The sequence below is a fragment of the Pteropus vampyrus genome, unplaced genomic scaffold (assembly GCF_000151845.1).
Source record: "Pteropus vampyrus isolate Shadow unplaced genomic scaffold, Pvam_2.0 Scaffold126, whole genome shotgun sequence".
In the NCBI taxonomy this organism is placed as follows: Eukaryota; Metazoa; Chordata; class Mammalia; order Chiroptera; family Pteropodidae; genus Pteropus; species Pteropus vampyrus.
The window spans coordinates 2,776,924-2,790,040 of record NW_011888907.1 but is presented as its reverse complement, the minus strand read 5'-3'; the positions used below and the strand labels follow the sequence as shown (position 1 = coordinate 2,790,040).

Here is a 13,117-nt window from a genome sequence, read left to right as displayed (position 1 = left end):
GTGCGGAGGCTGGGGGAGAGTGATGTGCTCAGAAAGGGCATGGAAGCTCTGCGCCCCTTCTCCATACCTTGGCTTTATGCATTTCTTCCATCTGGCTGTTCCCGAGTTGTATCTTTTTATAATAAACCAGTAATTTAGTAAGGGAAATGTTTCTCTGAGTTTTGTGAGCCATTCCAGCAAATTAATCGAACCCAAAGAGAGGGCCCTCGGAACCTCCAATCTATAGCCAGTCAGAAGCACAGGAGATAACCAGGGCTTGCAACTGGCATCTGAACTGGGAGGTGGGAGTGTGCAGTCTTGTCGGGCTGAGCCCTAACCTGTGGGATCTGATGATTATCTCCAGGTAGACAGTGTCAGGATTGAGTTGAATCACAGGAGACTCAGGTGGTGCTGTGGAGAAACCTCCTGCCACACGTTGGAAACTGGGTATAGAACCTTTTACCAGCAAGTAAGGACATACTCGAAGGATGATGGAGACGTGTCAGAAGGACACAAGGCCATTTTGAAGGGGCTCCTACTATCCAAATCTGGGACAATTTGGGACAATTTGAACATCAAAATGAATGATGACAGTAAAATGACCATGATAAAATAGGCCTCCATGAATCTATACTAATGCCAAATAAATAAATAAATGGAAAATTCAATGAACATTTCTGTAAATCTGTGATTATTTCCAAAGAAAAAGTTAAACACACATAAACAAACCTATGAGAACAAATGCAGCACTCCAGCTACAATGGCTTTGTAAATCAAAAGGAAAATAACCTTCCAGTTACAAAGTGCACTAGAAGGGAACAGAATTAGAACAGAAATATAGGACAGGCTGGCTTCTATGGAAAAATAAAGTAGCGGTAAAGATAACAGATAAAATGTCGACTTCTACCTGGGCTAAGGAGTGACAACATGAAGATCCATGAGATATTTCTTTGAACTAATATGGTTCTCAAATCTGCTGTCAACACAGAGTCTTTAAAATGTCAAATAAGTATAAAAGAATATCATGTTCACCACAGTGAGATACCCCTTCACACCAACTAGGATGGCTATTATTAAAAAAAAAAAAAAAAAAAAGACAATAACAAGTGTTGCTGAGGATGTGGAGAAACTGGAACCTTCATGCACTGCTAATATGACTGTAAAACGGTGCAGCCACCGCAGAAAACAGTCTTGCGGTTCCTCAAAAAGTTAAAGAGAATTACCATATGACCCAGCAATCTCACTCCTGGGTGTATACCCTACAGAACTGAAAGCAGGAACCTGAAAACACCTGTACATGCATGTTGACAGCAGCATTATTCACATCAGCCGAAAAGTGGAAAACAATCTAAATGTTCTACAACAGATGATGGATAAGCAAAATGCGGTCCGTCCACACAATGGAATGTTATTCGGCTTTAAAAAGGAATGAAACTGACACATGCTACAAATCGATGAATCTTGAAGACATTATGCTGAGTGAGGTAAGCCAGAAACAAAGGGACAAACATTGTACAATTCCACTTATATGAGGTACTGAGAGTGGTCAAAATCATAAAGACAGAAAGTGGAATGGTGGGTGCCAGGAGCTGGCAGAGGAGAAATGGAGAGTTGTTGTTTAGTGGGGACAGAGTTTCAGTTTAGGAAGATGAAAAGTTCTGGAAATGGATGGTACACTTAAAAATGGTTAAAGTGGTAAATTTTACCACAATGAAAAAAACTCAAACGTTAGAAAACAAAAGGAATATCACATTGTTACAGCATTTGGGTGAAACTTAAATGTAGGTTCAAAATTGAATTTCTCTTTTAGGCACCAGATAACTACTGGAGGCTGGCACCGTACCCACAGCCTTATATGTCTGAACTCACATGGTCCTCAGTAACCATGAGCTAAGTGTTATCACTGTCCCCTATTTACAGAGGAGGCCTGAGGACAGAGAAAGGTTCAGTCACATGCCAGATTCAGTCATGCAGAGGTGAAACAGAATTCAGACGCTATGGCTGCTTTTGGCTACTGTCCATGTTGAGTACATGCTAATCTCGTCCCAAAACCATGTTCAGAAAGAAACATACTTTTGTACCACATACACACTTTCCATGAGCCCCAGGATATCTGAAGTGCCATGCTCCAAAGTGACATACAAAATTCAAATAATTGACCTCAAGAGACCAGCTCACTCTAAGAAATCAAGTGACAACCTTTCTGTTGATGACCTCTGGTTTCAATGATATCTTCATCTTATTTGGTGGATTCTCTTGTAAACTCTCTTCCAGTTGTTATTAACCTTGACCAAGTGATCAAGGTCAGCACCACCAGTGAAAGGAAATATCAACAGCATGTACCTCCAACACAACGCACTGAAAAGAACACAACGTTGCTTCTGTAGGATTCCCGCCAAAGGCACACTGCCTCAGTCTAGTCGTGAGGAAGCAATGGACAAACCGCACTGAGGGACACCCTACGAAACGACTGAGCAGTTCTCAGCAATAGAGTGTGGGTCACAGACGACGAGGAAAGACTGGGGCACCATCACAGATCAAAGGAGACTAAGAAGACAGGATGGCTAAATGCAACGTGGGAGCCTGGGCCAGAAAAAGGGCATTAGGGCAAAACCCGGGGAAATCCAATAAAGCCTGCTGATCAGTGGTGAAAGAGCACCGTGCCAAGGTTAACTTCCTGGTTTCTGTCATCGCACTACAGTTCTGACGCGCTAACCGTGACGGAAGCTCAGAGCAGGGTGGAGGGGAACTCTGCACTACTTTTTTCAACTTTTCTGCAAATGTGAAACTAATTCAAAATAAAAAGTTATGTGGGTTTTTCTTTCTTTTTTTTTTCTTTTAAACAAAGGATTTGCAGTAGCCTTCCACAGGAATTACTTTGGATGCTTAAAAAACCAAAACTGTTATTATTCTACTTTTCTATCATCTTTCCCTTTTCCACAATAACTGAATATCACAGCACCTCTTAGGTCCCGCTGAAGACGAATGCAGCTGCTTGTTACTCAGCGGTAACAGTATTGCTCCAGTTATAAACTGCAAAAGAAATGGATGTGATACACCAGAAAGCAGGGCTCTGGAAAGACAGAAATGAACCATCTGCTGCCAGAGAGGGATGTGATGGGCACAGTGGCTCACGATGCACGCTAGGGCTGAGCCAGGACCAGAGGCGTGAGGTTGTCTTGGTCCTGGTTCCACACAGGAGGTATCTTCTCAATGGGTTACCTGTCTTTTCCTTGATCTCGCAGAGCACACTGAAGAGAGCAGGCTTCATCCGATGGCAATTCAGAGCATGCTTTCTGAAAGACAGGTGACAGAGGAGCATATAAGAAAGAGAACCATTATCCTGTCCACCAGAGTAAAGATCCTTCATACTGACCCAGTTGGTTCTGCTGAAAATCCCTTACGGAGGTACGGTACCATAAAAATTCATATGAATTGAATTTGTGCAGTTTAAGTGGAATATACAAATATTCAAAACATTTCCCTTTATATGTAGAATTAAAAATAATGCAAATAATTCATCAAGAACTATGAAATTTCAAGGTCCAGTGATCTGAAAGCTGTACTCACTCCACTGCTCTTGGTGGCACTTTGGTGCAGAAGCAGAAACCCCAGCCATCCCACCCCAGTGCCGTGAGATGCTAGCTTCGCAGGTGTTTACTGAGCACCTACTACATGCCTCATACCATTTAGTTGTAGAGACACAGACACACGAGGTTTGTACTGATGTAGCAGTTAAGATGGAGGTGGTAACAAGCGCCAAACACACACACAAGCAAGAAAACCATGAGCCATGGCAGGTGTTTTGTGACGATTTAAACTAGAGTAATAGCTAGAAGGTTTACTGGAGTTTATGTCTCTGAAGTGACATCAAAGCTGAGATCAGAATGACAAGAAGTCAGGCAGAAAAAGGGCTGAAGAGAGTAATAATTTAGGCAGAGGAAACAGCCAGTGCAAAGGCCCTGAGTGAGAATACAGTGGCTTTTTAAGAAACCCAGGATGCTGTAGGGTAAGAGCTGAGTGAGGGAGCCACGTGGTGAAGTGAGAGAGACAAATGGGGCCGACTGAAAGAGCCTTGTGTGTCAGGGAAACCTGGCTTTTGTTCGCTGGTGATGAGAACTGTGGTTGGCAGAAGAACATCCCCCAAAGATGTCCACATGCTAATCCTTGGAACCATGAATATGTTGCCTTACAAGAGAAAATACTCTGCAGGTGTGATTAAGGTTAAAGATTTTGAGATGGGGAGATTGACCCAGATTATGCAGATGAACCCATTCTAATTACACTCTCAGTCTTAAAAAGCACAGACTCTCCCAGCTGTGGTCAGGGAAGGACATGCGATGACTATTTCTTTTGATCCAAAGCAAATCCCTTAAGATAGGATACTCTGAGAAGGAACACAGAACAGAACGAACGACATGGTCATTCCTTGCTTGGCAAAGACTTCAAGGCTATGCTCGATTGAACAGCAGCTAAAGCAGGCAGGCAGCTTACCCGCACCCCGCTTCCAAGGCCATGCCTTCCACTCAGCCCGATGGAACCATACTGCATGCTTCCCTGCTCTGAGCCTTCCCTGCACACATGCTTGCCCCTAGCCTAGAATGCCATGCCCACTTTCTCTGCAGGGCAAAAAGCCTCACATCCAGATCAGTCACCTCCTTGGAGTGTGCTCCTGTGCCTCAAGCTGACTTCAGTTGAATTCCAGGGTCCCATCGTCCCTGCTCCACAAGCTCTCGTCTTGTTGAAGGGTGGTCTCCCTCGCCTTGGCTAATTCCTTATCACCCTCTCTCTGCTCCTCTGAAGCCTTATTAGCCCAACTGCCTGACTATACAGCACATGAAGCAGGAAGGGATGTCATATTCTAAAGAGCCCGAATGGTGTCATATTCTGGGAAAAGGAGGGGGCAGCAGGTCAGCACCAGAGCTCAAAAGAACACTGTACTCAAAGGCACTCGGTGACTGTCACAGAAATGAGTGCTACTTGCTCATTTGTGCAATTTTTCTGAAACTTTTTGCACAATGCTTTACTTACTAATGAAGCCACTTCAGAGGAATTTTGCTGTGATCCTAGATTTTAGATAGCTTTGGGAAATCATTTTAAAACAAAACTCAACTCGAAGGGCACCAAGGACATCAAGACTTTCCTCTGGCACGAGACCAAGCCAAGCTAAGCATGTCAATCAAAGCTCTAAACCAAAACCTACAAGCGGGCTAAGAACAATGACTGCAGACACTCAGTCGACTGGTCTCTAATGAAGCTCCTTTAAGGATGATGAAAAAGAAAACTTCGACACAAATTCTACCTCCCAGGTTTGAACTAAGAGAGTCCCTCATGCTAATGCCGTCTGGCTTTGGGAAATTCCAAACCATAAATTCCTCCTCTGACCTCTTGCATTCTTTGAACGATGTGCTGAAAGCTGAAGCTGACAAGCATTAACGTGCACTTCTAAAGGTCTATGTCCCCTTATTTAGTATTCCTGAGGCACTGAGATGAGGGGCACACCATTCAGTGGACGGTTTATGCTTTGCCATTTCGGGTAAGTTCTAAGGACAGTCAAAATTACACCATCTCTAATAATTAAGAATTTAATCTATATTATAAGCAAAGTCAATCTGCAGAAACACTAGAAAGTCACGCAAATTTCTACTGATAGAAAATACTCAGAAAGTCATGTATGTAAAAATCAAATAAAAAAAAGTCCAGAGAATTTTCTTCCTAAGAAATGCTATCAAAGCCCTAAACGTAGTACCTGTAATGTTGCCTAAAAGCCAATTTCTACTTTTATAGTTTCAGGCACACCACCCCACATACCATATTGCTTGCTCCTAAAACGTGTAACAGTGACCATTCTCCGACATACTTTTATCCGCTATATGTAAAGTTCTTTTTGCCCTAAATCTCATTACCATTCCCCAATGGTCATTTCCTATTATACTCAAGATCTACAAACAACATAAGTTTAAATTGTGGTTTTCTAGACTATACAAAGGAAATATGGAAACCACCCTGGAACCTCTAAAACCCGATTTCCTGAAAATATAAAAAGACCCTGAAACAAAAGGGCCTCATGTTTTTTTTTTCATTTAGAGGAAAAAAAAATAAACTATTTTCTGAATTTCATTTCTACTTTTCTTGCTATATTAAGCAGGAAAAATAATGCTAATTATGTGACTCCTGTGATTAATTTAAAATCCATTGTGCCCACAAATACAACTTAGGCTCAAAAACAATTTTCATTTGTAGATTAACCATCCATTAGCCAAACTGTTTTATGAACACTGAAAAACAGGATGCTACCATCTGCACTCCCGAGGGCCTGACCTCTCCAAGTGTTGTCTGGGATCCGCAGCATTGGTACTCTTGGGAGGTTGTTAAAAATGCAGACTCTCTACCCCCACACCCAGACTTACCACATCACGACTTGTGCTGCAGTAAGAATCCCACACACATTTGCTGCATGCAGAGCCTAAGAAGCACTGTTCTAGGGCACCACTGTCCAGGAGAATTTTCTGTGACGATGGAAATGTTCTCTATCTGAGCTAATGTGGTATCCTCTTGAGCACTTGAAATGTAACTAGTGCAACTGAAGAATTGAATGTCTATTTATTTAAATTTAGGAAGACACATGGTGAATGACTACCACATTGGACTGTGCAGCTCTCTAACGTATGTGCATGCACCTGCAAAGGGTCAAGAAGCGACCTCGACTGCCAAATCTGCCAGTCCTGCAACACAACCCACCTGTCGTTCCAACATGCAGAATGACTGGAAGAAGGGACAGTCCTCTTCAGCTGCTTCTACCAGAACATCAGGTATGGAGCCTGGGTCTCCAGGATGACATTGCTGACCATTTCTGCTTCATTTTTTGATCAGGTTTCCAAAACTCACCACTCAGCCATTCCTAGCTCTAGAGTTTTCATACTGGCTTCTTAGGAATCTCATTACTGGACAATAGAGGAGTCCACCAGCCTCTGATGATTGGCTGTTTCTAGGCTCCAGGGCATCTGAGGCTTGAGGATCCCCAAGGGTGTGATGAATGAGCACACAGTTTGGGGTGTGGGGGAGGACCCAGAGCCTGCAACTGATTTTCAAAAGGGCCCATGATTCAACCACTGGCTAAGGACCCTGAGAGGAAGGAAGAACTCTGGAGCCTGACAATCCTAACAGAGGAGCCCTCAACTCTGGTCTGATAACCCTCCTAAACCCCTCAGAAAGGTAGCGAAGAGATGCAAATGAAATAACCTATGTAAACTGTAAAGTGCTATAAAATTTATTGTTACGAACAAGTAAAGCTATGTATGATAGAGTAAAATATTCAGACAATCCTTGGCAAATAAGATTAAAATTTCTGCCTTACTGATCCCATACAAAAAATGAATGAGAACGTGATCAGTGAAAGGTTCAAATCAGAAGACGGGGAACTATCCCTTCCCTAGGAATAGCTCAGGGTGTAGGCTAAGAAGTCACAAGATCATCCAAGGAGATAGGTCACCCCTCACACAGGAAGTCTCCAGCTGACTTGGGCTTAATCTAAACTAAGATGGTACATCTCACAGTTCCCGATATCCCTCCACTATCTGGATAATCAAAAGAAAAAACAATACACAGTTCACTATCCCAAGACTACTTAGTTATAATGACAAAATAAATTATGCACAAGCACTTTCATAGCGTAGAAAGAGAACAATCTAGGTTTAAGGAGAGCAGGTGTGCTCTCCTTCTTTAAACATACTTAAGGGGACAAAACAGGTTGAGAGGGCCTCACAGCTAATTCTTGCTAGCCAGGTGAGCTACAGGGACAATGAAGGGGTCAGCAGGCACACTGTGAGAAGGCCTCACCCAGTCAGCTGGCACAACCTTCTGGGTTGATAATCTACCAGGCTGCACAGTTTACTGTGAGGAAAAGACCCACCCAAGCTGTTTGCTCCAGAGTGGAGCAAAGGGCCCACCTGAGGACTAAAGACTGTTGTCTGGGCTTAGGGGACTCTGAGTTCTTCTAAAGGCTACCTCTAAAGAAGAGGGGCAGATTCTAAGCTTCCAAGTCTCAAAATAAAAGTCCTAGGGGGTCTTTCTACTGCAGAAAGAAACCAAGAACCAGCTATCTAACAGCCTTGTTGTCAGCATGCATAAGCTCCACTATTCAATTTCTTAGCCTTAAAAGAAAAAGTGCTGCCTTCAAGAAGAGCAAGGAAGAGGTGACTGACTGCACTTTATTCTAAAGCCTATCTAGGGGAGTCTCAGAGATTGCTACAAGGAAAAACAGCAGCCTTGGGGCTGTGCTGGGGTGACAAGTGCCTGAGGAAGGTCACAGCTGGGCAGAGCTCAAGTGACTCTCTGCCTAGGACAGAGGGATCATGGGTAGCTCCACAAACCCAAGAGCACTGCTTCTGTGGTTCCTGGGTATGAAGAACCTATTTCCTGCTAACTCTTCTAGAATCTAAGTGCCACAAAACTACATGCATGCTGGGTGCCACTGTGCACAGGAAAGTACAACAAAGACCCTGCTTTCGGACCAGTCTAGTGAACAGGGCATCACACAAAGACACCCTCTCCCAGTCCAGCTCTTCCGTGCAGGGAGTTACCTCTTCTCAGCATACTCTTGATATGACAACTATTTATAAATTAGTCTCCCACACACCCTGCTTCTCAATGAGCTCCAAGAGGGTAGAGAACAAATACCTTAGCCATCTTGGTTTCCCTAGCACCTAGCACGCTCCCAGAAGTAGAATGAACATGATGATGGTGGGATGACACTCCCCCTAACTTTCGGGGAGAGGTTATGAAACTGCAGAAAAAGTTGACATTCCAGAAGAATCAAAGGAAAGAAAGATTGAAGAACAAAATGAATGCTACGTCCACCTTTTACTCCGCCTCTTCTTTCCTGGGGCTGCTGTTCAATTGGCTTTGTAGAGGACTCTAGGACTACAGTCCACATGACCAGACCATGGTCCTACCCTCACAGACCATCATTCTCCCCGAAACAGGCCCCATTCAACGAGGCCTCATCCTTCAAAAGGACTTCAGTCCTTTCCTATTTTCTAATAATTTGAGCAGGCCCCAAAGACCCCCAAAGGGCTGCCTTGTAAAGCCGATTTTACCCATCATGGCTGAATGACAGTGGTGGATGGAGGTAAGTGGGGCAGTGGTCTTAAAACTGCTGTGATTTTCCCAGTGCAACTGAGACTTGTAGGCCCCGTGTGACCCAGTTCCAGCCTTTGCCCAAGCTCTCAACTCGGGAATTTCAGTCCCTGGCTCGGCTTTCTTTCCGCCGTTTCCCACCTCCAGGGCCTTTGAAGGTACTGTGCCCTCTCCACCTGGTTTCCTGCAACGTGCCATCCCTTTCTTTACAGGTTTTCTCACAGTTGATGCTTAGTTTTTTGCACTTAGGTTCTCCCCCTCAAACCATGAGCTTGACAACAGGGACAATGTCAGCATCCAGCTCGGTGCTCTGAATATAGTGTCTAAAAGATATTTGCCTAATTAACAACAAAAAATGGGGTCCTTCGCTTCTTCACAGCTTCTCCACTAACCACTTCTGATGGTTCCCACACCGAATCGCCCATATCTCTTCATTCCCAAGTACCATTCCCCACAACTCACATTCTCCATTACCTGCCCTCAAAACTTCCCATTATGAATTCCACTAATCCATCTGTTTACAAGCCCCCACACTCCTCTTAACCCTTTATATTCCATAAACCCGGAAATCACCTTTCACCATAAACCTCCCCACCGATAAACTCCCCTTAAACCTAACCGTCTCACCCCAGAACGAGCTCCTAAAACCCACCAGCCACTGCTCAGCCCATGAGCCTTTCAATCTGTTCCATTTTAACTCCATAAATCCCTTCGTCGTCTTCCTCAAGCCTCCCATGTCTGCCCTCCCGGCTCAGAGGCGCACCCCACGCTGTCGCCCTGCCCCCTCCTCAGCTTCACACCCAGAGCTGCCCGGGCCCTGGCCCCTCGGCCCGCCCCTTTCACGGCCGCCACTTTGGGTGGCCCTCGCTGAGCCCGCGCAGCACCTGGCCTGCGCCTCCTCCAGGCTCTGGTCGGTGATGGCCATGATCTGCTGCAGGACGTCGCCCGTGTCGGGGCCCGGGGGGCCCCCGGGCGGCGGGCTGCGCGGGGATGGGGGCGGCGGCGCGGGGCGCGGCTGGGCGTCCATGGGCGGCGGGACCCGGCGGGCGCTAAGGAGGAGCCACCGGCCCGGCGCCGCAGCCAACCGCCGCCGCCTGAGCGACGCGCACGCGCCTGGGCCCGCCCCCACCGCCGCGGCCCCGCCCCTGGACACGCCCCTAACAACCCGGCTCAACGGCCCAAGGCTCGGTTAGGAGTTGCGTCGGAGCTTCCCGCCCAACCCTCCTCCAGCTCAAGAGCGGGTGACGCCGGCTCCGCCCGGCTTCAGAGGCCCCCACCCCCACGTCTCCGCCTCTCACACCTCCTGCCCAGAGGCCTTACTCCTTTTCCTCAGAGTTCCCACTCTTCTCCTGGGCCCCCGTATCTAAGCCCTTCAATCCTCAGGGACCCACACATCTCCTGAGTCCCCATTCTCAGAGCAGCCCACTCTTCCTCAGAGCCACCCCTTCCTTATAAAACATCCCTTGGCTCTCAAAACCCCATCAACACACTCCATTCATCTCCAGAAGGCCCGGTCCCCCAAAGTCACTAGGGCTCCCAGCCTCCTGGCTCTTCCCGGGAAGCTTTCCATGAGGATACGGGTTTGTGGTGATGGTGGCTGGGATGTTAGAACTGAGTGATTTTCTCGACTGTAGAAGTCAGTTCTATCCACCTTTCAAGATCTGACTTGAACTTAACCCCTTCCTCCTTTATTCATTCTCTTGCTTTGCAGCATTCCAGGCCTAGAAAACCCTAGCACCCGTGGATGCTTCCAGAAAACCTACCCTGTCGTGTTCTCCAAGACAACAGATCTTCATGAGAGAGAAAAGGAACAGACTGGACGTGAATGACTCCTCCAAAGTCATGGGACTGCCTGGAGCTTGTGAGCCCTCAGCCTGGCTGCCAACCCTTCAGGGCAGGGTCTTTCTTCCCATTGCTGCTGGAGAGGAAATGCAGCAACCATCTGGTGTGATTTGATTGGGGGACTCCAAAAAAGACATCAGGGAATGGAAATGAGTGACATGGGCCACTGTAAGAACTTCAAAAGCTCCCTGAAGGAAATGCTACACTTGACTGCGGTAACAGTACTAGAACATATGGGCACCACAGATAGAGGATGCTGTGTAAAAAGGTTAGCTGCTAGCATGACACTTGCATAGAAGGCCTGAAAATTGTGGGGAACTTTGGTGTCCTTCAGACAATGGGGTAGGGGAGTAGGTGTTTGAAAGCTTCAAGGACCAGCAGAGACAAAAATTTGGTCACCTGGTAGAGAAACCTACAAGAGTGAAAAACTTGATGGGATAAAATCCCGAAGGAGGTGCAAGGAGTGTGAGTTACATCCTGGAGGATGCTGATTGCAAGAGCAGCCAGCTCAGAGCAGATGAAACACAGCTGCCTTTTGGAGGCCAGAGAAATTGATTAGCTGCCTTGGCTCCCAAAGTGACATGTCTGTTCAACAAGCCCAGAGTTCCATGGAAGCAGGGGCTGCATCTTTCACAGGCATGTGACTGGGCACATGGTACAAGCTTCTGGCTGGGTCATCACCTCTGGAGATTCAGGCCTCAGATCCTAAGAGCCATGCAACCCACTTTGGACCCTGGAATACCCAGTATCCCAGTTCATTCTTATCTCCTCATAGAGCTGCCTTAGGGCAGATGGTTTTCCCAGAGGGAAGCCCAGCCCCATTTAATATAGAAGGCCCTACATGTTTTTGGTTCTTTGGCAATGTATCTTTTTAAGTTTAAGAATTTGGCCTCTGATGGGAGGCCTGGGTTCAAATTCAGCTGTTATTCCGTGTGTGTACCGGAAGCAGGGATGTATCCCTGTCTCCTCCTCAGGTGGAAGCAGAGAATACAGATCCTGGTCTACACCATGCCTAGCAGGGTACCTCTATGAACATCTAAGAGAGGGTTCATCATCATAGGTATGGCACGGCTGAGGCCTTGGGGAGCCGTGGGGTGAGGAAGGAAAACCAGGTTGAGTTTGTGATCAAATCTGCTCTCTGTGGGAGTCTGAAGTCCTTCCACCGAGGGCCTCTTTAGTCCCTCGATGCATCTCTGTGCCCTTTTGAAGCCATGTAACCATGAGTCAGATCTCAAACTCTGAACCACGGTCCTCAGATGAAACGTGTAATGATTGCAAGTGGTTAAATAATGTACCTTACGTGCTTATCAGTGTGCCAGGCAACATCAGAAGAGCTTGAGAAACGGCAACACTCATATTTTGCACCCTGTCCCATGGACCCCATTACCCCTGGCCCATAGGTGTGTAGTGTGCAATGGGATAGACACAGCTGACTGTTAACAACCTGGACTCGGACAAAAGGGCAGGTGGGAGAGAGGGCACTCGCCTGGACCACAAACTACTCTGGGCTCCAGATGGAGACAGGCAGGCAGCAAGATGGAGGGGTGGGAACACGTGAAGACAGGCAAGAGGGAACAGGAGCGAGACTCCAGATGGAGTAACAGCCAGCCAGAGACTAAAGGGGAATGAGAATAGGCCTGAGGAGATGCCATATTGAAGGATCACTACCCAGCTAAAGCTGAGATGGACAATTCTGGGACACAGCGGCAGGCTGACTTGATGACAGAAAGTGCTTTGGAGACCTCAGAGAAAAAAACGGTTTACTCCTTAACATGCCTTTCCCATGGACACCCTCAAGTCTACACGGACAGGAAAGCCCCAGAGGCTGTAAGGGGCCACAAACCTTACTCGGCTCCCACTCAGCACCCCTCAGTCTGTGTCCCTGCAGAATCAGTCTCAGGCAGATGGTGCATCCATGGTCTGTCCTCATCAGCGTGGCCCGAGAGAGTCCTCATGTCTCCCACCTTTAACACCCACATGACCACAGACAAGGAAGCAGTCCACAGAATTTACCAGGGATGTGCCGTAAAAACAGAAAAATGTCTGTTAAAAACCCCTGAACCTGAGATGATTGAAGAGCCAAATCCCTGCACCCCATCTGACACTCTCCCGGGCACCTGGAGATGATCCTACATCCCCAGGCCCCGGAGCGGGCAGA

The 13,117-nt window shown here is 46.7% G+C and overlaps 1 protein-coding gene across 1 annotated transcript in view; it reads right to left on the bottom strand.

Annotated features, from left to right (window-relative positions):
• Positions 1 to 10,182, bottom strand: part of PBX4 (PBX homeobox 4) — a 26,025-nt gene extending 15,843 nt beyond the window's left edge. The window contains exons 1-2 of the mRNA XM_023534567.1: positions 10,002 to 10,182; positions 3,202 to 3,275 (exon numbers count right to left, since the gene is read on the bottom strand). Coding sequence (XP_023390335.1) covers positions 3,202 to 3,275; positions 10,002 to 10,144 — 217 coding nt within the window. The 5' untranslated portion in view covers positions 10,145 to 10,182. The remainder of the gene's footprint in view (positions 1 to 3,201; positions 3,276 to 10,001) is intronic.
• Positions 10,183 to 13,117: the final 2,935 nt, after the last annotated feature.